The 24,055-nt window shown below is 42.6% G+C and overlaps 1 protein-coding gene across 3 annotated transcripts in view; it reads right to left on the bottom strand.

Annotated features, from left to right (window-relative positions):
• Nucleotides 1-2,654: 2,654 nt before the first annotated feature.
• Nucleotides 2,655-24,055, bottom strand: part of LOC138807001 (transcriptional repressor CTCF) — a 56,128-nt gene continuing 34,727 nt past the window's right edge. For all 3 annotated transcript variants that reach the window (XM_069992555.1, XM_069992554.1, XM_069992553.1), the window contains 8 exons: nucleotides 19,223-19,356; nucleotides 17,349-17,469; nucleotides 16,497-16,646; nucleotides 14,374-14,534; nucleotides 13,686-13,868; nucleotides 12,716-12,851; nucleotides 5,783-5,944; nucleotides 2,655-4,152 (listed from right to left, as the gene is read on the bottom strand). In XM_069992555.1, coding sequence (XP_069848656.1) covers nucleotides 3,968-4,152; nucleotides 5,783-5,944; nucleotides 12,716-12,851; nucleotides 13,686-13,868; nucleotides 14,374-14,534; nucleotides 16,497-16,646; nucleotides 17,349-17,469; nucleotides 19,223-19,356 — 1,232 coding nt within the window. In that variant the 3' untranslated portion in view covers nucleotides 2,655-3,967. The remainder of the gene's footprint in view (nucleotides 4,153-5,782; nucleotides 5,945-12,715; nucleotides 12,852-13,685; nucleotides 13,869-14,373; nucleotides 14,535-16,496; nucleotides 16,647-17,348; nucleotides 17,470-19,222; nucleotides 19,357-24,055) is intronic.

Genomic DNA, 24,055 nt, shown 5'->3' with positions numbered 1-24,055 from the left:
GCTTCAGTTCTTTTTTTTTTTTTGGTTGGTCATGGCGGCTTGCACTCTGGGCTTTGGTGCTGTCCCTGAGCTCTTCAGCTCAAGGTGAGTGCTCTACCACTTGAGCCACAGTGCCACTTCTGGTTTTCTGGAGATAAAGAGTCTCATGGACTTTCCGTCTGGGTTGGCTTTGAACTGTGATCCTCCGATCTTAGCCTCCTGACTATCAAGGATTTCAGACATGAGCCACCAGCACCTGGCTTCAGTTCCTTTTTGTAAGCAGGAGCTATTAACTTATTAAGAGTGTCACTCCAGGGCCGGGAAGGTGGCTCAGTGGTAGAGCTTGCCTTGCATGCATGAGGCCCTGGGTTTGATTCCTCAGCACCACATAAGCAAAAAGAAAAAAGCTGGAAGTGGCACTGTGGCTCAAGTGGTAGAGCACTAGCCTTGAGCTGAAGAGCTGAGGGACAGCGCCCAGGCCCAGAGTTCAGGCCCTAAGACCGGACCCGTGTTGCTTCAAGGACTTTTTCTTTTTTTTTGGGGGGGGGGTGGTGGTGGTGGTGGTTCTGGGTCTTACACTTAGGGATTGGGTACAGTCCCTAAGATTTTGGGCTCAAGGATAGTGCTCTACCACTTGAACCACTCAAAATTTTTTTTATTGTAGTTAACTAGAGATAAGTCCCCTGTACTTTCCAGCTCAGGATGGCTTCAAACCATAATCCTCAGATCTCAGCTTCTTTAAACTAGGATTATAGGCGTGAGCCAATGGCACCCAGCTTGCTCTAAGGATTTTATGTTTAAGAGAGTGTCCACAGTAATAGTATCAACACTGAGCAGAGGCATTTGCAAAATCGATCACAGCAACCCTAGGATTGGACTTCAGAGAGGATGGAAAACTCCTCCCTAGGATTCTATTCTGAATGGAAAATAGTGATGATCAAAAGGGCTACAATAGTTCTCAGGCAGGACCCTGAAGTCCAAGAACAGGAGCAACAACAGGAGGGTCAGGTCAGCCCCTGTACCAAGTGAGTACTTGCGGCAGGCAAGAGCCACTAAGGCAACCAGGATCTACATAGAGATTGGGACTGGTGTGTGGGACAGTCAGACACCTTTTCTGATAGTGATCAGGAAAATAATGACAAAACAAACCTTAACTGGCCTCAGATCTTACAATAACTCCTTCACTGAAGTGAAGCCTTCAGCTTGTTCTGGACAGCACACCACACTGGGCACTAAGATGCTGAAGCTCCCAATAAGAATCAGCCCTGCTGTCTGAGAAGTACAGGGTGAGGGATGGTTTTAGGAGAGGATCCTGACCAAAAACCCAAGAAGGCTAAGGTGTCTGCTGGGCAATAAAAAGGGCTAAATGCTTGCAGAGGTGTGAAGATAAAGAAAAATAAAATAAAAATGTATGCTGGTACTGGGGCTTGAAGTCAGGGCCTGCATGCTGTCTGACGTTTTTTGCTCAATGCTGGCACTCTTAACACTTGAACCATAGCTCCATTTTTTTTTTTTTTTTTTTTTTTTTGGGTGGTTAACTGGAGACAAGAGTCTCATGGACTTTGCTGTGCAGGCTGGCTTTGAATCAACATCCTCAGGTCTCAATCTCCCAAGTAGCTAGGATTAAAGGTTAGTTACTGGAGCCTGGCAAATTACTTTACTCAAGTCCTGTGGTTTAAAAATGAGGAAGGGAGTTGCAAACTGGTTCGGGAACTTGCTGCTCAAAGTTCAGTGGAGGAATTCAAGTGATAACTGGCCTCTGTGGAAGGATATATGGGCTATATGGATATATGGGCTATATAAAAATGAATCACTTCCCAGCTTCCATTATGTTACTTCTCTTGCCCCCACACTAGCCAAAACAAATCCACTTTCAAACAATTGAATATACACAATTAGAAACAAACTACATTGAAGATGCAGATAAATATAGCTTCACTGTTCTGCAGATTTACTTCTTTTAGAAAAGGATGTACCCATCTTAACAATTCTGGTAGGGGAGCTAGCCCATGGGTGGGATGAAGAATTTGTGTTCTTACAGTCTGAGGTTTACTAACATTCATTCAAATCTACAAGATTTTTTTTTTTTTTAATTTATTTTTGGTACTGGTCGTAGGGCTTGAAATCGGGGCCTGAGCTTTTATGCTCAAGACTAGTGCTTTTACCATTTGAACAAAAGGCCCACTGTGGCTTTTTTGGTAGTTACTGGAGATAAAGAGTCTCATGGACTTTGCTGTCTATGCTGGCTTCGAACCATGATTCTCAGATTTTTGTCATGCTGGACCCAAATCTCTGCTCCCATGAGCCTGGGTGACCCTAAGCCCTCTGAGCCAAGATTCCAAGAACAGTTTCTCACCCAGCTCTTTCTATTCAAGGCAGCTCTGGGGCACTTCATTCTGTACATGGGGCATACATTCCTAAGGTGGTTCGTGGAAGTTGGCAGTGGTCCACTCACTTGCCTCTTATTCACACACACAGTTTTGGGAAGTTAAAAGTTGCAGCAAGCAGGTTGCATCCAATATCCTGTCATCTGCCAAACCATCTCATCTACTGCAAAAGAAGTATGTTAGGGATAGAGAATGCCTGAGAAGAGGAGGTCTGAGCAACCTGGAGCCATGCACAGGCCCCCTTGGGCTCCCAGCAGGCAGGAATCATGCCAGATGGAGTCTTAAGCGTGCCTGTTAATCCGTTATGATTTATTAGCTGTACAGCAGTAGATCCTCCTCCTCCCCAGCTTTCAACCCCATTACATATTTTATTACAGGTCTCATGTTGGCGTCCTAAAATAATGAAAAATATCACACAGTACAGCTAAGTACAAAATGCATCAACCTAGAGTCTGATAGCTAACTGATGGCTCTCTTAAAAGCAATACACAGAAGAAAAAAGTGTTTGAAATCAGTAAGACTGAGGCTCTCTAAAAAACACATTTTAAACATGTGACAGTTCATGTGCAAGAATCACTTTTTAAGTTGGTTTTGCTTCACATTATTATAAATTTTTTTTTTTTTCAGATCCAAAGTTTAAATTACTGACCTAGTAAAATTTTCTGGCCCAGCATTTCTGGGCTGCTGTGACCCATTCATAATCACCCTTCTGGCTTTAACAGAAGATTTATAAAATACAACATTTAGCTACAAATAGAGCAAAGAAAATGTTGATGGGAAATCATAAAGTTAATTGTACAAGGTTCAAATGCTGGCTCCATGGGCTGAAAATCACCTCCACATGGGTATCCATCACTAGCAGACAGCAATCTGGGTGCTTTTCTGCTACATGATTGTGATCCAATTCCTGGTCAACATTTACACACCACCGAGTCCGTGGTAACTTAATTTGCAAGTAATTAAATGCTGGGTTTTCTTACACTGCACTTTTTTTTTTCAATCTCTTAATTAATGGAAAAGATTAAAATGTAAAAAAGTTATTTACAAGCTTGACCATACCAGAGACTTTGCCAAGAAAGAGGCAAAGCTTTCAGGACAGGAACTGATCATAGCATGCCATACTACTGGTGTGCAGCTGGCTCCGAGCAAAGGGAGTCAGGGAAAAGCAAAAGCAAAAAACAGGTTAAAAGTCTAAGTCCTTCCCAAGTCTGCATTTACAATTAAAAACTCTCTTGGGAAGAAGACTATAGAACTCTGGGAAACCCGTGGCCATTCTGGAGTGGTTTACTAAATCAAGAGAGAGGGCTCAATGTCTGTTTCCATCTCAGAAAACTAGTTAGGCATCAACACTGTCCTCAACACTTCACAGTAAACCCTCAGGAACTCAGGACATTCCATGATTTGCTAACATCAAACAGCAAGTTCTAGTTAAATCACATTTTTCTAACATCATCCTTGAAGTTTTCGTTCTCAGTATGTTTGGTAAAATGGGTGTAAAATGATGCTTTTCCCAAAGCCAAAAGAAGAAAAGGAGAAAAATTAAAATTTAGGCCGTTTAAACACAGCCTAGAACAGTCCTGGAGACAAGTAAGGCCCCGTTATCACCGGTCCATCATGCTGAGGATCATCTCAGGTGTGAGGTCTCCATTAGGGGCATCTGTGGCAGCTGGCTGGGCCTCCTCTTCCTCCCCTTCTGCAGGCTCAGCATCTGGCTCTTTTTTGACTTCAACTATAATGTTCTCAATTGCACCTGTATTCTGGTCTTCAACCTGAATGATGGCTGTTGCTGGCAAAGCAAAGCAAAGACAAAACAAACAGTACATTAAAAACCCCAGAAACTACAAGGGTCTTTTCAGATACGACAGTGAATAAGACAGCAATAAAGGAAACCCTTAGAGGTGATGAGGATAAAGTCAATGAAAGATCACCTTAAACACCTAAAATGTAGACATACATAAAATAGAGCCCTAATACTTAGAAACTGCCAAAGGACAAAATGCTGACATTCATCCTCATATACCTCCTAACTTACATTTTGAAATCCTTACTTTTCCTTTATGTTAGAAATTTAGATTTTAAGCTTTATAAATAGTGTGTGAAACAAGTAAAACTAAATCAGAAGAACCCCCCCCCCACACACACACAAAATAGCACATGATCTGAAACTATGAATACTTTAGAATGTATGCTGTAGGTAACTTTTTTGTTTGTTTTTGGTTGGTTGTGGGGCGTGAACTCAGGGCCTGGCCTTGAATCTCTTTGTGCTCAAAGCTAGTGCTCTAACCCTCTAAACCACAGCACCACTTCTGGTTTTCTGGTGGTTAATTGGAGATGGGTCTCACAGACTTTCCTGCCCCTGCTGGCTTCAAACTACAATCCTCAGATCTCAGCCTCCTGAGTTGCTAGGATTATAGATGTGAGCCACCAGTGCCTGGGGCTAGGTGACATTTTTAATTCTATAGCTCGTCCACACCTCTACACTGGGTGAAGGCCATTTTCCTGCTAGTTTGGTCACTCAAACATTGTGTAGGTGAAATGAGAGGGCTATATGACCTATTAATCTTTTTTTCCCCCCATGATAGACATTTAAACACAGGGCTGAGGAGAATATACAAAATATGGAAGAAAAAAAAAGATGAACTGTAGGTGTGGCTTAAAGTGGTAGGGTACCTAGCTAGCAAGTGTGAGGCCCTGATTTCAAACCCTAGAACTGCCATACAAAACAAAACAAAAAACAAAACAAAACAAAAAAAAGCCAGGTGCTGGTGGTTCATGGCTATAATCCTAGCTCTTCAGATGGCTGAGATCTGAAGATTGAGGTTCAAAGCCAGACAGACTGGACAAGTCCATGAGATTCTTATTTACAATTAACTAGCAAAAAGCCAAGCAAGAGTGTGAGGCTCTGAGTGAGCCCCAGTTACTGGCACAAAACTTCCCAAAATGAAATAGCCACTCCTAAAGAGATTAAGGAGACATTTCACACCTGGTGGTGTAAAGTGGCAGGGAAACATTTCCTCTGGGTCTTTTTATAGAACAGGAGGCCAACACTTGACTCTATGGTTCTGAATTTCTTCAGAGGGGCAACATCAGACAAATTATTTTATCCTTGAAAATTTGGCTCTTTTATGTTCATTCCCATATCAACCCTGCCAAACTCGCCCACATTAACAATACCCATCTTGTAGAACATAAGTACTCTTCTACTCTGGACGTTTTCTTCTTGAAATTAACAAGCTTGTAGAGACTTCCTCATATGTTCTTCAGTAAGAACTTCTAAAAAGTAATTTCCTGAGCGTTTATTCCCATTCTGACCTAACTTGTTTTCATGGCTTAGTTCCCACCTCCCTGAGAACACAGACCCGCCTGCCTGGTTCCCTCACAATTTGGAGATGCAAGAGCAGAGGCAAGCAACTTACGCTGGTTCTGTTTGGGCTGGTTGGTTCTGCCAGGGGGTCTTCCTCTCCGCTTCTTGGCAGGTGGTGGGGCTGGGGTCACAGGTTGAGGCTCTGGCTCTGGTTCAATTTCTACCGCAGGTTCCTCATCATCCTCATTGTCATCCAGATCTGGCTCAGCATTTTCTTCTCATGGAAATGAGGAGGAACAGGTAGTAGGGCAAGGTGAGTAGTGGAAGAAAAAGAAAACAGACAATCATATGTCTGTGAAGTCTCATTACACATTTATTTCCTTTACTAAGTAAAGCTCCTTTAGTGAGCTAAGATTTTTCTGTCTTTTGAAAGATCATCTTTCCTTATCTGGTGCATGTAATACAATGTTTAAAAAAATGTTTAAAGTCCCATACCTCTCTGGTGGCTTACGCCTGTAATCCTAGCTACACAGGAGGTTCAAAGCCAGCCTAGGCAGGAAAGTCCGTGAGACTCTTATCTCCAATGAACCACCAGAAAACCAGAAGTGGTGCTGTGGCTCAAATGGTAGAGACTCATCTTGTGCTGAAGACTATAGGGACAGTGCCCAGGCCCATAGTTCAAGCCCACAACTGACCAAAAAGAAAAGTCCTATACCTCTAACTCAAGCACAGTCTTTGGGATTTTCTGTTGGTTTAATTTTCTGCTCAGTAAAAATATTTTTGCTCTGTAGTTAAAAAAGAAAAGCCAGTAAAAAAAAATGCATTTGCAGCAGGTACCCATAGCATAGACTTGTAATCCTAACTACTGAGGAAGCTAAGACCTAGAGGATCATGTTTAAAAGCCAGCCTGAGCAGGAAAGTCTGAGTGACATTATCTCTAATTGCAAAAAGCTAGGTTGGAGGCATAGCTCAAATGGTAAAGCACCAGACATGAGCAAAACAAAAGCTTGCCAGCCAGGGGTTGGGAAGGTGGCTCAGTGGTAGAGCGCTTGCCCTGCATGCATGAGGCCCTGGGTTCGATTCCTCAGCACCACATAAGCAAAAAGAAAAAAGCTGGAAGTGGTGCTGTGGCTCAAGTGGTAGAGCGCTCGCCTTGAGCTGAAGAGCTGAGGGACAGTGCCCAGGCCCAGAGTTCAGGCCTCACGACTGGACCCCACCCCCCCCCCCAAAAAAAAAAAAAAAAAAAAAAAAGCTTGCCAGCCAGGCACCAATGGTTCACACTTGTTATCCTGGCTACTGAGGAGGCTGAAATCTGAGGATCCCAGTTTGAAGCCAGCCAAAGCAGGAAAGTCCTTGAGACTCTTTTATCTCCAATTAACAAGCAAAAAGTCAAAAGTGGAGGTATGGCTTAAATGGTGGAGCAACTTAAGTGGGGGAAAACAAACAAAAAACAGGCAAGAACACAAGGCCCTGAGTTAAAGCTCCAATATTCGCAAGAAAACACACACACACACACACACACACACACACACACACACACACGTTTCTAGCTATCAGCACTGATATACGGTAAACAGATACTATAATAGTTAGGCAAATCAACTAAAATGCTATTAATCCTCCTTTACATTGAGTGTTTTTCCCACTATTATCTCAGATCATTGTTTCAAATTCTTGCTTTTTTGGTGCTGGTCCTAGGAATTGGACTCAGGGCTGGGTACTGTTGCTGAGCTTCTTTTGCTCAAGGCTAGTACTCTACCACTTGAGCCACAGCTCTACTTCTGATTTTTTTTTTCAAGTAGTGTATTGGAGATAATAGTCTTATGGACTTTTCTGCCTTGCCTGGCTTTGAAACAAGGTCCTCAGATCTCAACCTCTTGAAAGTTGCTAGGATTACAGGTATGTTTCAAATTCTTTTTTTTTTTTTTTTTTTTTTTTGTTGGTCGTGGGGCTTGAACTCTGGGCCTGGGCGCTGTCCTTCAGCTCTTCAGCTCAAGGCGAGCGCTCTACCACTTGAGCTACAGCGCCACTTCCGGTTTTCTGGTGGTTTATTGGAGATAGGAGTCTCTGTTTCAAATTCTTGGGAGGAAACTCCATCTTTTTTTTTTTTGCCAGTCTTAGGGCTTGAACTCAGGGCTTGGGCACTGTCTCTGAGCTTCTTTTGCTCAAGGCTAACACTCTACCACTTGAACCACAGCATCACTTCTGGCTTTTTCTGTTTATGTGATACTGAGGAAACAAACCCAGGGCTTCATGCATACTAGGCAAGTACTTTACCACTTAGTCACATTCCCAGCCCAATTCCATCTTTTATTAGCTATATACAACTACAAAATAGTGTTCAAGCTGAAAATAAAAATGTCTCCTTTACTATGTAAGGATAAAGCAAGATACTAAGCCTGATCCTTGGAAATCTGCCCATATCTGGTTGGGTAGGAGTGTGTGTGTGTCTGTCTTTGTGAGAGGGAAAACCAATGAACAGTCTTGAGATAAAAAGCTAAGGTCCTGAGTTCAATCCCTAGGAACCCCTCACCAAAAAATGTTCTTTTGAGACTATTACTGAATTTTCCTTTTTCTTTTTTGCCAGTTCTGGGGCTTGAACTTAGGGCCTGAGCACTGTTCCTGAGCTTCTTTTGCTCAAGGTTAGCATGCTACCACTTGAGCCACATCGCCACTTCTGGCTTTTCCTGTTTATTTGGTACTGAGCAATTGAACCGAGGGCTTCATGCATGCTAGGCAAGCACTCTACCACGAAGCCACATTGCCAGCCCTGATTTTTTACATCGAAAGTCTCAAAACTTAATTATCAGCTTCAATGGGTTAATTTATAGACCCACTGATTCTAATATCTGAACAAAGGGAGAGAACTGCTAAAGAGAATACTGACAAACAGCCAGATAATACAGGTTTGAGTCCCAGATCTGTTTTGGGTTCACAGCCTGTGTGTGTGTGTGAGGGGGGGGGGGGGAAGGGTGGGGAGAGTTGCTACATGAACTAAGACCCTCTCTCCCTTTCTTTGAATAATCTACACAGCAATCCCAACCCAATTAATAGTGACTTGAGAATCATGCCCAGGAAATTACACTTTACACAAGCACTTTTTTTATGTGTATGTGCCAGTCCTGGGTACTGTCCCTGAGCTTCTTTTTGCTTAAGGTTAGCGTTCTAGCTCTTGAGCCACAGATTCACTTTCAGCTTTATTTTTTTTTATCTTTTATTTTTTTGTCGGTTGTGGGGCTTGAATCTGGGCCTGAGTGCTGTTCCTTAGCTCTTCAGCTCAAGGCTAGCGCTCTACCACTTGAGCTACAGTGCCACGTCCGGTTTTCTGGTGGTTTATTGGAGGTAAGAGTCTCACGGACTTTCCTGCCTAGGTTGGCTTTGAACCCTGATCCTCAGATCTCAGCCTCCTGAGTAGCTAGGATTACAGCCATGAGCCACTGGAGCCTGACTGCACTAGCTATCTTAAAACAGACATTTTCTCTGGAACAAAATGTTTAAACTTACAAAATCGGTGAGAAAATGCCTTATTTTCACGACAAAATGCCTCCTTTATCAAATGACTGAAATCCTTAGACACAGGGAACTCACTGGTAGGTGGTAGTGTGTAAAAAACAAGGTGCTTCTGAACTGAATTTATTTAAGCTCTCTATTGCCTAAGTTGGCCCAATGCCTAGAAGACTTAACAAATTCAGTTAGAACTAGGGAGGGGGCACAAAAAGAAGGTTGACAGGGTCAAAAGATTACTGGCTTAGTGATATTTTAGAAGAAAAGCCTTGAAAATAGCAGTACATTTTGCTGATGGCCAATAGGCAGAACTTCCTGGATGGGACAAGTAAGATTGTGGGGCCTTTGTCAGCAGCGGGATGCATCAAGTCCATACTGATTTCCTCGTTCTGGGGGCATAAAAAAACACTGGGTACAAAGGTACAAACAAACCAGTAGTGCAAAAAGACAAAAGGAAGAAGTGTAGAAATTGATTAGGAACCATCAATAATCTCTTTAGTTTAAAGAGACTTCTGGAAATGTGCAATTAGGAAGTGAAGCTGACCATGCTGAAGATGAACCACAGATAGAAACAAGGCAGTACTAGGGGAAGAAAGGGCTTGGAGCACAGTAGCAGGAGTTTCTGCAAAAAAAAGTACAGGGAATCCCAAAGATCAAGGTCACTGCAAGCACTGGTAATATCTGGGGTCTGACTGACATTACTTGGTATCTCCCAACAGTTCACTGCAATAATTTCTTAGCCAAATCAAGAGATCCCACAAAGACCTGTAGTAAAGGCTAGTGTGCTTTTGTAGATTTTCTAACTTAAAAGGGCAGCAAAAGAGCTGAGATATAGCTCAATGAAAGGTCAAGTGCAATCTCTAGCACCACCACCATCAAAAGTTTTTTTTTGTTTTTTTTTGTTTTTTGGTTCCAGGTCTAGGGCTTGAACTGAGGGTCTGGGCACTAACCCAGAGCCTTTTTACTCAAAGCTAGTGCTCTACCACTTGAACCACAGCTCCACTTCTGATATGTTTGGTGCTTAGCTGGAGATAAGAAACTCATAAACAATGTTCTTGCCCAGGCTAGCTTTGAACCATGATCTTCAGATCTTAGCCTTTGGAGTAGCTAGGATTGTAGGCATTGGCCTCCAACACCTAGCTCAAAAAAAAAAAAAAAAAAAAAAAAAAAAAAAAAAAAAAATTACTTTTGAGCCGGTGGCTCACACCTGTAATCCTACTCAGGAGGCTGAGATCTGAGGATCATGGTTCAAAGCCAGCCTGGGCAAGGAAAGTCTGTGAAACTCTTATCTCCAATAAACCACTAGAAAACTGGGAGTGGCACTGTGGCTCAAGCAGTAGAGCGCTTGCCTTGAGCTGAAGAGCTGAGGGATAGCACCCAAGCCCAGAGTTCAAGCCCCACAACCGACCAAAAAAAAAAAAAAATTACTTTTTGTTATGTAGGCCAGTAGCTTAACATTCAAGATCCATCTGACTCAGCCTCAAGTTCTAGGAATGCTGGGTGCCAGTGACTCACTGTGATTGTAGCTACTAAGGAGGCTGAGGTTTGAAGATCGCAGTTTGAAGCTGGCCCAGGCTTTAAAAAGTCTGTTGGACTTATTATCTCCAATTACGCAAAAAGCCAAAAATGGAGCTTGGACTCAAGTGGCAGAGTATTAGCCTTGAAAAAAAGGACCTGATTTGAAGCCCCAGGATTAGTGTACACATGTACACACACAGATGACAGACGCATGCACGCACACAAATTCTTTTTTGCAGGTATAAGCTACTATGCCTGAATTTCATCATTCTTTCTTCTTTTTTGGGTGGGGGGAGAGGGTTGGTACTGGGATGCTTATTGGGCAGGTACTCAATTGCTGGTCTATACCTCCAACCTCTGATTTTTTCTTTTTTTGATGGTTGTGGGGCTGAAACTCTGGGCCTGGGCTCTGTCCCTGAGCTCTTCAGCTCAAAGCTAGTGCTCTACCACTTGAGCCACAGTGCCACTTCTAGTTTTTTAGTGGCTTATTGGAGGTATGAGTCTCATGGACTTTTCTGCCTGGGCTGGCTTTGAACCGTGATCCTCAGATCTCAGCCTCCCAAGTAGCTAGGATTACAGGCGTGAGCCATCAGTGCCTGGCTGATTTACTTTATTCTTTTTTTTTTTTTTTTTTTTTTTTTTGTCGGTCGTGGGACTTGAACTCTGGGCCTGGGCGCTGTCCCTCAGCTCTTCAGCTCAAGGCGAGCGCTCTACCACTTGAGCTACAGGGCCACTTCCGGTTTTCTGGTGGTTTTTTGGAGATAGGAGTCTCACAGTCTCTCCTGCCCGGGCTGGCTTTGAACTGCGATCCTCAGATCTCAGCCTCCTGAGTAGCTAGGATTACAGGCGTGAGCCACCAGCGCCCGGCTTACTTTATTCTTATGCTTACCAGACAATATTTTGCCAGAAGTACTCAAAATTGAAGGCCTTAAAAACTTTTTTAAGCTAGAGCTTTCAATGAGCAAGTTTTATAATAAAACACAGAGTGATGGAAGTTCTCTAATTGGCTTACTTTCCAAAAATTCTATCCTCTCCCACTATTATCATTTTTTGTGCATGCCAGTACTGGGACTTTAACTCAGGGTTTCGAGCTCTCATTCAGGTTTCTTTGTTCACAGCTGATGCAATACTGCTTTATCCACAACTATAAATAAGCTTTTTGCTGGTTAACCGGTGATAGGAGTCTCACTGACTTTTGCCTGGACTGGCTTCAAACTGCAATCCTCTAACTCTCAGCTTCTTGAGTAGATAGGATTTATAAACATAAACCACAGGGCCTGATTCTCATTACATTATTTTTACTAACCAGCAATTCAAAAGACTAAATGAGGGCTAGGGGTAGTGGCTCAAGTGGTAGAGGATCTGCCTAGCAAATTCAAGGGCCCAAGATCAAATCTTAGTACTGAGAAAACCAAGAACGAAAACAAAAAGTCCTTAGCGGAATTAGGCACCACCATTCCCCCAAACAGAGCTCTCTATGACCTTTTCAATCAAAAATTTTAGGCACATCTGACTAGAAAAGCAATTATCACACCATAGAGAACTAATGAGAGAGCAAAAAAGGTGGTTAAATGATAGGTGCAGAGATTAAGGTAGGAAGAACATGTGGCTGGCCTTCAAGATGATTTCATCAAGTACCTCAAGGCTAGGCTGAAAAACACAGTCAAGATACTTAAGCAACTACCTTGATGTCCATTACAGTCACTGCTCAAATCTGGACTACATGTAAAATAACATGGGAAAGAAACTCTGCTAGCCTTGGACTATCACTAATTTGAAAAAGTAAATACAATAACATTAACCCAGGAAATAAATTAGCTCCTGTTGTAAATGCACATTAGGAAGACTAGAATTAAAGAAGTTAAGAGTGATTTGGCCACCACTATATCTCACACACTTATCCATTGGAATTGGGTTCCAAAATCTGCCACACATAACTAAATCAATAAACAAGCCACCCATAAGCAGTAGAGGACCTGCCTAGCAATAAGTTCAATACTGGAAAAAGAAAAAAGCCACTTACCACTATCAGAGGAATCTTCTTTTTTAGAACGCATCTTTCTTTTTCTTCCACGTTTACTCTTCTTTGTTTCTCCTCCATTTTCTCCTTCTACACCATCTGGACCAGCACAATTATCAGCATGTCTTGCCATGGTATTCTGACAAAAGGAATAACTGTTGTTTTACACTACTAAAAAAGCTTAAGATCAAATTGGAATTTCTAGCTTTTCTAATGAAATCAAAATCTTGGGAATCCATATTTAAGCCTGAAAGTTCTGTTATCTACCTGAGCTTTCTCCTGTCATTCAGAGGTCTCAATCCAGAGGAAAAAAGAGAAGATCCAGAGAAAGAAGAGAGATTAACCCTCAGAAGATAAAGCTAGGTCTTCTAAGGGGAGGCTAAGCAGCCAGCAGAGCTGGCTAAAACAGCAACAGGGAAGACCTAAGACAGACTTAAACTAGATAGAGGTGGAATGAAGTACAGGTTTTAATCCAAAGACAATTCCTTCATACATTAAACTACTCAAAGATAGTGCTGTTCCCAGAAGTGGAAGGTTCACACATGGACTGAACACCTCCAGATGGGGATGATGGACCCTTACCAAATGATAACGTTTCACTATATTTGTAACCTAGGAGGAAAAAAAGCCTTGCTCTGTAGTGGAAGACCAAGAATGTGATATTAAGAATATGGGCAAGTAAAAAAAAAAAAAAAAAAAAAGAATATGGGGAAGTGGGGCTAGGAAGTTGGCTCAGTGGTAGAGAGCTTGCCTTGCATGCCTGAGGCCCTGGGTTCAATTCCTCAGCACCACATAAGCAAAAAGAAAAAAGCCGGAAGTGGTGCTGTGGCTCAAGTGGTAGAGCACTAGCCTTGAGCTGAAGAGCTGAGGGACAGTGCCCAGGCTCAGAGTTCAGGCCCCACGACCGGACCCGCCCCCCCCCCCCCAAAAAAAAAAGAATATGGGGAAGTAACATTACAACACTGACTCTTACCCGACGAGTAAATGTTTTCCCACACTTAGAACAGACAAAGGCCGCAGGGACAAAGTTAGGGTCATGGTAGCGCTTGAAATGCATATCGAGGAGCTGTTTCTGGCGGAAGGTCTTGTCGCAGTGACTGCAGGCGTAAGGCTTTTCCCCAGTATGGGTGCGCTTGTGCATGATCATGTGCCTCTCCTGAAAACAGAGACAACAGGAAAGAGGCCCCAGGGCCTGGTTACAGGGCCACCATCCCAGCTGCTGTGCATGTGGCCTTTCCCTTACAACAGGGGCTAACCTGATTGACATGATAAAGTTATCTTTTACAAGAATTCAAAACTGCTTCCATAAATCCTAGCACAAAGAAATCTGTTCACCCCTAGTGGGCTGTTTCTCTAAAGTCTGAACATGTCACAGAACCAGATTATGTTCTTCCCTCAAATTCTGGACTTAACTCCAACACGGTTTTGAGAAAGAAGTGTAGTCAGTCTTAGGACTGGGTAAATCTGACTGACTTAAACAGCAGCTGAAGACCCAGATACAACTGACAAGGAACCTTTGATTTTGGTGAGGGCCCTCATAAACCAATTTGAAAGTATTTTTCTTAGAAGTAGTCACTGTACTAGGTATATAAAAACCCTCTGAGAATACCCGACATGGATAGGGCAGGCATTAACGGCCTTGTAACTATGACAGTTCCTACCTGTCTACAAGCATAATCACACTGGTCACACTTAAAGCGCTTCTCGTTCTTGTGTGATTTCTGATGCTGAATGAGGGCGTAACGCTCATGAAACACAGCATCGCAGTAACGGCATTTCTTGCCTTGCTCAATATAGGAATGCTGCTTCCGCAAGTGGACACCTGAGAGCAAAATATAAAAAGCCAAGCTGAACTTTAGAAAACACAAACAAGCATTGCAACAAATTACTCCTACATTTATTCTACTTCTTAAATTATTCTGTGGGCTGGCTGAGGTTGTGTAAGTTCAGCAGTCTAGCACTTAGCATCAAAAAGAGAGAGAGAAAGCAATTAAATTAGGTAGGTGGGAGAAGATGGCAGGCTGGACAAGAAGGCTAGCAAAGGATTTAGAAGTAAAGAAGTGATGAGAAACCCAAGAAGTGAGGCCAGGAAGAGTTACTGACTATGGAAGAAGATGCATGTCAGGGAAATCTACTGAAATTAGTGTGTGTGTGTGTGTGTGTGTGTGTGTGTGTGTGTGTGTGTGTGTGAGTGTGTGAATTGTGGAAAAAGATGAAGACTAAGCTGTGTGTGTCTATTTTGATGGGAAAGTGTGGAATAGTTATAGAGCTTTAGTTTCACATGTTGAATTTACAATTGCAGTGTTATTGAAGTAGAGGTGATTATAGCAATGGATAAATGGCTATAAAGGAAATCTAACTGAAAGATCTGAAACAGGAAGAAGCCAGGAGCCAGTGACTCATGCCTGTGGATCCTAGCTACGCAGGAGGCTGAGATCTGAGGATTGCAGTTGGAAGCCAGACTGGTACAAAGTCCACAAGACTCTTTTATCTCCAATTAAGCACCAAAATTGAAGCTGTGGCTCAAGTGGTAGAGTGCTAATCCTGGACAGAGCCTAGGCCGAGTTCAAATTCCAGGATTGGTGCATACATGCACACACGTGCACACACGTATGCATGTGTACACACACACACACACACACACACACACACACACACACACACACACACACACACACACACACACACACACACACACACACACACACACACCTAGCCAGGTGCTGGTGGCTCACACCTGTAATCTAGCTATACTCAGATAGAAGGCTGAGATCTGAGGATTATGGTTCAAAGCCAGCCCAGGCAGGAAAGTCTATGTGACTCTTATCTCCAATTAACTGCCAGAAAACTGGAAATGGCAGTGTGGCTCACAGTGGTAGAGTGCTAGCCTTCAGTGAAAAAGCTTAGGGAGGAACAGAGCCCAGACTTTGAGTTCAAGCCCTACAAACAAACCCAATCTCTCTCCCCCCTCCAACAAAAAAAATCTGAAATAGGAACATCAATTTTGTTTGGGGGCTTGAATGAGATTATGGAGCTGATGAGATCACAAAGGCAAATGTTAAAAGGAAAAAGGAAGTCTATGGATTAGGCTTTAAAAACAAAAATCTAAGTCAGGTATAATGGCTCAAGGATACAATGCTAGCTACTTGGGAGGTGGAGAATGGGAGATCAGTTTAGGCAAAAAGATTTTAAAAAATAAGCCAGGCACCAGTGGCTCACAATTGTAATCCTAGCTACTCAGGAGGCTGAGATCTGAGAATCACAATTCAATGCCAGCCCAAACAGGAAAGTCTATGAGATTCATCTCCAATTAACCACCAAAAATCTGGAAGCAGCGCTGTGGTTCAAAGTGGTAGAGTGCCAACCTTGAGCGAAAAAGGTCAGGGATAGCACCCAGGCTCTGAGTTCAAGCTTCACGACCAACAAAAAATATGTATCTATTATTTCCCAAAAGGCCATCTCAACCAAGGACTGGGCACAATGGCTAGGTGCAGTGCATATGACTGTCATCCCTACAAACACATGGAAGTACAAGTCAAATGATCATAGGTTGGGCTTGAAAATAACCAAGACAAAAATGGACTGGAGGAGTGCCTAAAGTGGTAGAGCACCTGCCCAGTGAGTGAGAAGCCTTGAATTCAATCCCCAGTACTATCCAAAAAAAAAAAAAAAAAGGAGGGAAAATGGTAGAAGCAAGAAGAGCAGACAGACTCCAGGAATCAATGGCTCTTTCCACTTTCATTATACTTTCTGTTTTTCATTTGCCTTTAGTAAATCTACTTACCCAAGTCACTTTTTCGGGCTATGACAGTGTCACAGTGGGGACAATGAAATTTGGCCACATTTTCTGTGTGCTTCTGTAAAATGTGCATCTTCATGGTACCACTTTGGGTAAACCGAGCATGACAAATATAACATTCATAAGGTTTTTCCCCTTAAAAGGAAATACAGAATAAACAAATTAAATGAATATTATGATTCAATTGGGAGTAACTAATGTGGCAGACAGATATACTGGGCCATAGAAACTCTAAGTTCTACTTAGTAAGTCTGAGACTTATTCTGTATGTCAAACTCAAGCCTATCTTCAGAGATGACAAACCCTAAACTTCTGCTGTCTAGCTTTTCTACATAATCTTCCATGTAAAAAGATAATTTCCATGGCAAGGCCAATCTTTGGAAGAGACTAATGGAGGACTTCCAACTTTTTCTTGTCTTTAAATATTTTTTTCCTTTTTCTTTCATGCAATGTAGACCAGACTGCTCTCAAAGTCGATACTGTAGCCTTAGGCTGGCCTCAGACTCCTGAGTCTCTTGTCTCAGCTCAGCATTCCATATGTGGAATTACAATCATGTGCCACCACATACAGCATCTTAACCAACTGGGCACAGTGGAGTGCACCTGTTGTCCCACTTACCAGGGAAGCACAATGGCTAGGGGCAGTGCATGTGACTACACTTTAACAAAAAAGACTAGAGTTAAAAACTCTAGATTTAAAATTATGCATTCAGAGGCTAAGCCAGAGCCTTTGTTAAGTCTTCCATTCAGGTACGCAATGACTGTATGTGGTGACTCACAGGCTATTATAGGATCATTGAAAAGAGCTCACTAATACCAGGAGGGGAGAAATCCTACCTGAATGTGTTCTCATATGTCTTTTCAGCTTGTATGTGTCCCTGCTGGCATAACTGCACAAACTGCACTGGAACGGGCGCTCTCCAGTATGAGAGCGAATGTGACGTTTTAATTTGCTGACCTGTAATATGAAAGCAATCAAACCTCTTATGCTTCTGTTAACAGACTGCTAGCATGAACACTATAGATTAGGTACAAATGCTTACTTGATTAGTTTTAGGGCACTTCAGGTAGGAAAAGTCTAAAAGATAATGACTAGCAAGGGTAAGCCCTCAGTTTAAACCCCAGTACCATGAGCACACAAAAAAGGATTAATTACTTTTGGTAATTGCTTTAAGTGTGTGATAAGGTATGTGCTTTTCTCTTTACTATTTTACTTTTGTGTGTGTGGTGCTAGTGATCAAACTCAGGGCCTCATGCATGCTTGGTAAACACTCTACCACTGAGCTACATCTCTAGTAGTTAAAAGATGTAGCTGTTTTTTTTTGGGGGTGGGGGTGGGAGGGAAGGGGGTCTGGGGACTTGAACTTGGCCTGGGTGCTGTCCCTAAGCTCAAGGCTAGTGCTCTACTACTCTGAGCCACAGAGCCACTTCTGGTTTTCTGATGGTAATTGAGGATAAAAGTCTCATGGACTTTTCTTTTTTGCTGATCCTAGTGCTTGGGCACTGTCCCTGAGCCTCTTTGTTCTCAAGGCTGTCACTCTACCGCTTGAGCCACAGTGCCACTTCTGGCGTTTTTGAGTTAGAATATCATGGAGACTTTTCTGTCCAGGCTGGCTTCAAACTGTGATCCTTAGATCTCAGCCTCCTGAGCAGCTAGGATTACAGTTGTGAGCCTCTGCCTCTTTCATGGACTTTTCTGCCCGCGTTGGCTTTGAACCGTGATCCTCAGATCTCAGTCTCCTGAGTGCTGGTGTGAATCACCAGTATCTAGCTTGAAATTTAAGTTGCTCTGATTTTATGAAAAACAAAAAAATTTCTGCATTTACGTTTTACACACTAAAATTTCACACTTGTTAAGTTAGTAACTATCCCAACAGCATTACTGAGCTGTTTTCTTTCTCTCTTGCAATGTTGGGAAGTGAACACTGGGCCTTGCATATGTTAGGCAAGCACCTCTATAGCTTCCAAATTTTTCTTAGCTAACCATCCACATTTACTCTTCCAGACAAAAATCTGCAGCAGTCCTGGGGCCTTAACTCAGGGGCTCTTGCCCTCCACTGGCTTTTCTACTCAAAGTTGGTGCTCTACCACTTGAGCTACACTTTTACTTTTGGCTTTTTGCTGAGTTTTAAAAATAAAAGTCTCACAGATTTTCCTAATAAGGCTGGCTTTGAACCATGACCCTCAGATCTGATTTCCTTCTTCTTTTTTTTTTTTTTTTGGGTCCAGTCGTGGGGCCTGAACTCTGGGCCTGGGCACTGTCCCTCAGCTCTTCAGCTCAAGGCTAGTGCTCTACCACTTGAGCCACAGCTCCACTTCCGGCTTTTTTCTTTTTGCTTATGTGGTGCTGAGGAATTGAACTCAGGGCCTCAGGCATGCAAGGCAAGCGCTCCACCACTGAGCCACCTTCCCAGCCCTTCTTTTTTTTTAAAAATCTTTTAAAATGTTTATTATCTTCAAATAGTTGTACAAAGGAGTTTCAATTCAACATAGAGGACTTTGAGAACTTTTATATAAGCTATTCTTAATCACCTTCAATTTTTTTTGAGAAGAGTAAATAAACATGTTTGCTCTATCAAAAAAAAGTGATATTGATCATCAAGATATTGATATTAATCAACTCATATATTGACATGTTGAACTGATTTTCTTTAGTAGTGCCAGATTACAGGTCTACCATGAAAGATACCAACAAGGAACTTGACACTCACTTCTACACTGGCATAATCACACATGGAACACTTAAATGGCTTCTCATGGGTATGTTTGTAACGACGATGCCGCACTAATTCTCCACTGGTCACAAAGGCCATGTCACAGTCTGGGCACTTGTGAGGACGAGTACCTAGATAGAGAAAAGGACAACAGAACAAGATCAAAGGCATAGTTCAGAGTTCAAAGTATAGCACACAACTGTTGCCTAAGATGAGAATTCAGTCATCCTATCAACTCTGCCTTAACCCAAGACTAGTTCTACAAGATATGGGAAGGCCTAGCTAAATTTACAACACAGGATGCAAGAACACACCAAACTTTTTTGCTTATTATCTAATTTGAATCTGCTACCTTTGAATACAAAACCCCTTTTTGCCCCTAGTTTGTATCCAATCACTATGGATTCAAGGTTGATAAAAACTCAGGCTGAGGGGCTGGGAAGGTGGCTCAGTGGTAGAGCACTTGCCTTGCATGCCTGGGGCCCTGGGTTCGATTCCTCAGCACCACATAAGCAAAAAGAAAAAAGCCGGAAGTGGCACTGTGGCTCAAGTGGTAGAGCGCTAGCCTTAAGCTGAAGAGCTGAGGGACAGCGCCCAGGCCCAGAGTTCAGGCCCCACGACCGGACCCCCCCCCAAAAAAAAACAAAACAAACAAACAAAAAAAAAACTCAGGCTGAGGGCTGGGAAGGTGGCTCAGTAGTAGAGTGCTTGTCTTGCATGCATGAAGCCCTGGGTTCAATTCCTCAGCACCACATAAGCAGAAAAAGCCGGAAGTGGTACTGTGGCTCAAGTGGTAGAGCGCTAGCCTTGAGCTGAAGATCTGAGGGACAGTGCCCAGGACCAGAGTTCAGGCCACACAACCAGGTGGGGGCGGGGGACGGAGAGTGGGGGACAGGGGACAGGGGATGGGGAGCCGGATGCTGGTGGCTCACGCCTGTAATCCTCACTACTCAGGAGGCTGAGATCTGAGGATCGAGGTTCAAAGCTAACATGGTCAGGAAAGTCTGTGAGACTCTTATTTCCAATAAACCATCAGAAAACTGGAAGTGGTGCTGTGGCTCAAGTGGTAGAATGCTAGCCGTGAGCTGAAGAACTGAGTGACAACGCCTAGCCCCGGAGTTCAAGGCCCATGACTCTCCCCAAAAAATACCCAAAACCCAACTCTCTCTTTCTGTTCTTTTCTAGCTCTCTCTGCTCTCTCTCTGTTCTTTTCTAGCTCTTCTCTCTCTCTTTCCCAGCTCTCCCAGTTCTCTTTCCCAGGCCTTTCCCCACCTCGTGGAGGACCAAGATGGCCTGGTGCCAGCCGGAACAATGAATAAACCTACCCCTTAAAAAAAAAAAAAAAACCAAAACCCAAAAACTCAGCTGATGATGTGTCTCAAGTGGTAGAGGCCCTGCCTAGGATTCAAAAGGCCTGAATTCAAAACCTCAGTACTGTTACTACCACCTACATATACCGCAGTTTGAAGCCAGACCAGGGAGGAAAATCTGTAATACAACTCTTGTCTACAAGTAACCACCAGAAAACTGGGGGTGGAGCTACAGCTCAAAGTGGTAAAGTGCTAGCCTTGAGCAGAGGTCAGGGACAGTGCCCAGACCCTGAGTTCAAGCTCAATGGCCAAAAAACCAAAACCAAACCAAACCAACAACAACAACAAAAAAACACCCAAAACTAAAAATCAAAAACAGAATGGAAGTAAATCCAGGTGCTTGTGGCTTCATGCCCACAATCCTATCTATTCAAGAGGCTGAGATCTGAGGATTTCATAGTTCAGAGCCAGCCTGGACAGGAAAACCTGTGAGACTCTTTTATCTCCAATTAACAACCATAAAGCTGTAAGTGGGGATATGGCTCAATAGAGCATTAGCCTTGAGCACAAAAGCTTAGGGACAGTGCCCAGGCTCTTAGTCCAAGCTGTAGGACTAGGACAAAAAGAAAAAGAAAAAGGAAAAAAAAAAAAAAAAAAGGAAGTACAAGTGTAACAATGTAAAACAATGTAATGAATAGGTCCAGTCATGTGCAGAAATATTTCCTAAGAGGATGGGAAGAATTCTAGAAAGTTAAGTATAAATAGAAAATGACAATAAGAGCCGGGCGCTGGTGGCTCACGCCTGTAATCCTAGCTACTCAGGAGGCTGAGATCTGAGGATCGCGGTTCAAAGCCAGCCCGGGCAGCAGAGACCGTGAGACTCCTATCTCCAATAAACCACCATGAAACCGGAAGCGGCGCTGTAGCTCAAGTGGTAGAGCGCTCGCCTTGAGCTGAAGAGCTGAGGGACAGCGCCCAGGCCCAGAGTTCAAGCCCCACGACCGACAAAAAAAAAAAAAAAAGAAAATGACAATAAGGCTGGGCACCGGTGACTCATGCCTGTAAATTCTAGCTACTCAGGAGTCTGAGATCTGAGGATCACGGTTCAAAGCCAGGCCAGGCAGGAAAAGTCCGTGAGACTCATCTCCAATAAAAAACACTAGAAAATGGGAAGTGGCGCTGTGGCTCAAGCAGTAGAGTGCTTGCCTTGAGCTGAAGAGTGCAAGGACAGTGCCCAAGCCCAGGGTTCAAGCCCCACAACCGACCAAATAAAAAAAAAAGAAATTCTAAGGAAGGAATATTCATTTGTTCATTCACCTTCCTTCTTCAGTACTACTAAAGGTGTAGGAGGGTGTGAAGGATAGTTCTTCTGTGGTAAGTGTACAGTATAGAGGTAAGGATAAGTGAAACAATTAGTTGTATTCATTTTGTATTCATTTCTGTTAGGACAGATAAGCTGAAAAATAACTTTTGGTGTTATTTACCCTAGTACTTCCCAGGGGGAAGAGGTTTACCTCTGGTAGAAGTAAGCATGTCATGACATTAATGAAGTAGACACTGCTGTGGAGGAATTTCCACCAGGCTGCACTACATAACCACTGTCTCTCTGCCCAAGATCCATGCTCATTCAGTCATCTCTCATTTATTACATCTTGACATAGGCAAGAGCTTCTCTTACACAACTGCATTTAGAAAATGAAAAGATAAGCCTGCCTCACTCCTGTAATCCTAGCTACATAGGAGGCTGAGATCTGAGTTGGTGAGACTCATCTCCAATTAACCATCAGAAAACCGGAAGTAGCGCTGTGGGTCAAAGTGGTAGAGAATTAGCCTTGAGCTGAAGAGCTCTGGGACAGCACCCAAGCCCAGAGTTCAAGCCCCATGACTGACAAAAAAAAAAAAGAAAAAAAATTGTTCCCCACTATAAACTGGCACTCTGTGTATATATGTGATTCCTTCCTTTAGGTCATACTAGAATTTAAATCCAGGATCTTGCACTTGCCAGGCTGCTATACTATTTGAGCCACACCTCTAGCCCTGTGTCAATCTCTTGCAGGCTTGGTTACTAGATGGATGAACTTCTACCTAATCAGCTCTGAGACCAGAAAGATCCAACTTCTCATTTGCAAAGCTAAAAGTCTAGAACAGGAGACTGTCTACATTAAGGCACACTCATGTTGACATATCCTACCATAGGGCCAGCTTTTAGTCATATGTCCAATATATTTTCAACGTTTCAATCCAGTTCACCAAGCTAATATTAGAATATTTGAACAACTTATTAAAGTATATATGGCACTTGGACAAATGAATCGTTTTACACTTGCTTGGTTTATGGTGTTAGCAATCGAGCCCAGTGCCTCACATATGCGACATTAAGTGTTCTGCCACTGTTGTTCTTTTGTTTTTGAGATAGGGTATGGGGATTGAACCTAGGAAAGTACCCTACCATTTGAATTATACCCCTACCCCTTGAACATTCAAATTGCCTAAAAAATATTTTAAACCTTACATTCTCCAATTATGAATTACTCAGGGTTTTACTTCAATTTCTGTTCGTCCTCATAGTGCCTGACAATTGTTATGTGGAACTTTTTGGACTTTTCTGTAATTACTGTATAAACCTCAGTTACACAACGGTCAGGTTTCTAGGAATTATTCCAAATAACAACCAGATAGCCTTTTTTTCTGGTTCATCTCCTTTAAATCATTTGGATTATTTTCCACTAAGCATTTTCTTTTAGGGCCAAAACTGTGGTTGAACTCCAGGCCTCATACTCTTGCTTGGCTTTCTTGTATATAATTGGCATTCTACCACTTGAATGATTTTGCTGGTTAAAGTCTCAGAGATTTTTCTGCCTGGGCTGGTTTTAAACCCCAGTCCTCTAACTCTCAGCCTCTTTCCTCCCCCCCCATTGTTTAAGGAATTTTATTAAAGCAAGAATTTTATAATCCAAATTACATTTCCTTGCACAGTTATTAATTCTGTTACTTAGAACTGACATCCTGAGCTATTCCACAATAAAGAATTAGAAAATTAAAGAAATGCTTTAAATTTTTGTACTTTGCTGAAAATTCTTTTTCCCAGGTCTAACATTGTTTTATATTTTACTATTTTTTGTAGTTTTTTTGTTGATTTTAAATCAAGTAATCTAGGACTAGCACTGTTCGCTAGATCTGGCATTTGCTCAGTACATAAGGTTCAGTTTTCTTTCCTTTTTTAAATTATTTTATATTTTACAATTTTCTTTCCATTATATTTAGGTTTTTCGATGTTTAGATATTTTTCTTTGGTGAAGCACGAGTTTCTTTTCATGGTCTCTGATCAATTTTTTAACAGTTGGAACACCAGTGGCACTGTTAACTGCTTTCTGGGTAGCCTCTTTAGCTTGGTGGGCATGTAGTACAGCTACAGCTTCATCAACCTTAGAACTCAGAGACTCTGGAGACTCAAGACTCAGCCTCTTGAGTAACTAGGATTATAGCCATGAGCCACAAGTATTTGGCTTCCACTAAGTTT

The sequence above is a fragment of the Dipodomys merriami genome, unplaced genomic scaffold (genome assembly GCF_024711535.1).
Source record: "Dipodomys merriami isolate MVZ:Mamm:240054 unplaced genomic scaffold, mDipMer1.0.p SCAF_41, whole genome shotgun sequence".
In the NCBI taxonomy this organism is placed as follows: Eukaryota; Metazoa; Chordata; class Mammalia; order Rodentia; family Heteromyidae; genus Dipodomys; species Dipodomys merriami.
Note: the sequence above shows the minus strand (reverse complement) of the source record. Positions and strands in the feature narration are given on the sequence as shown.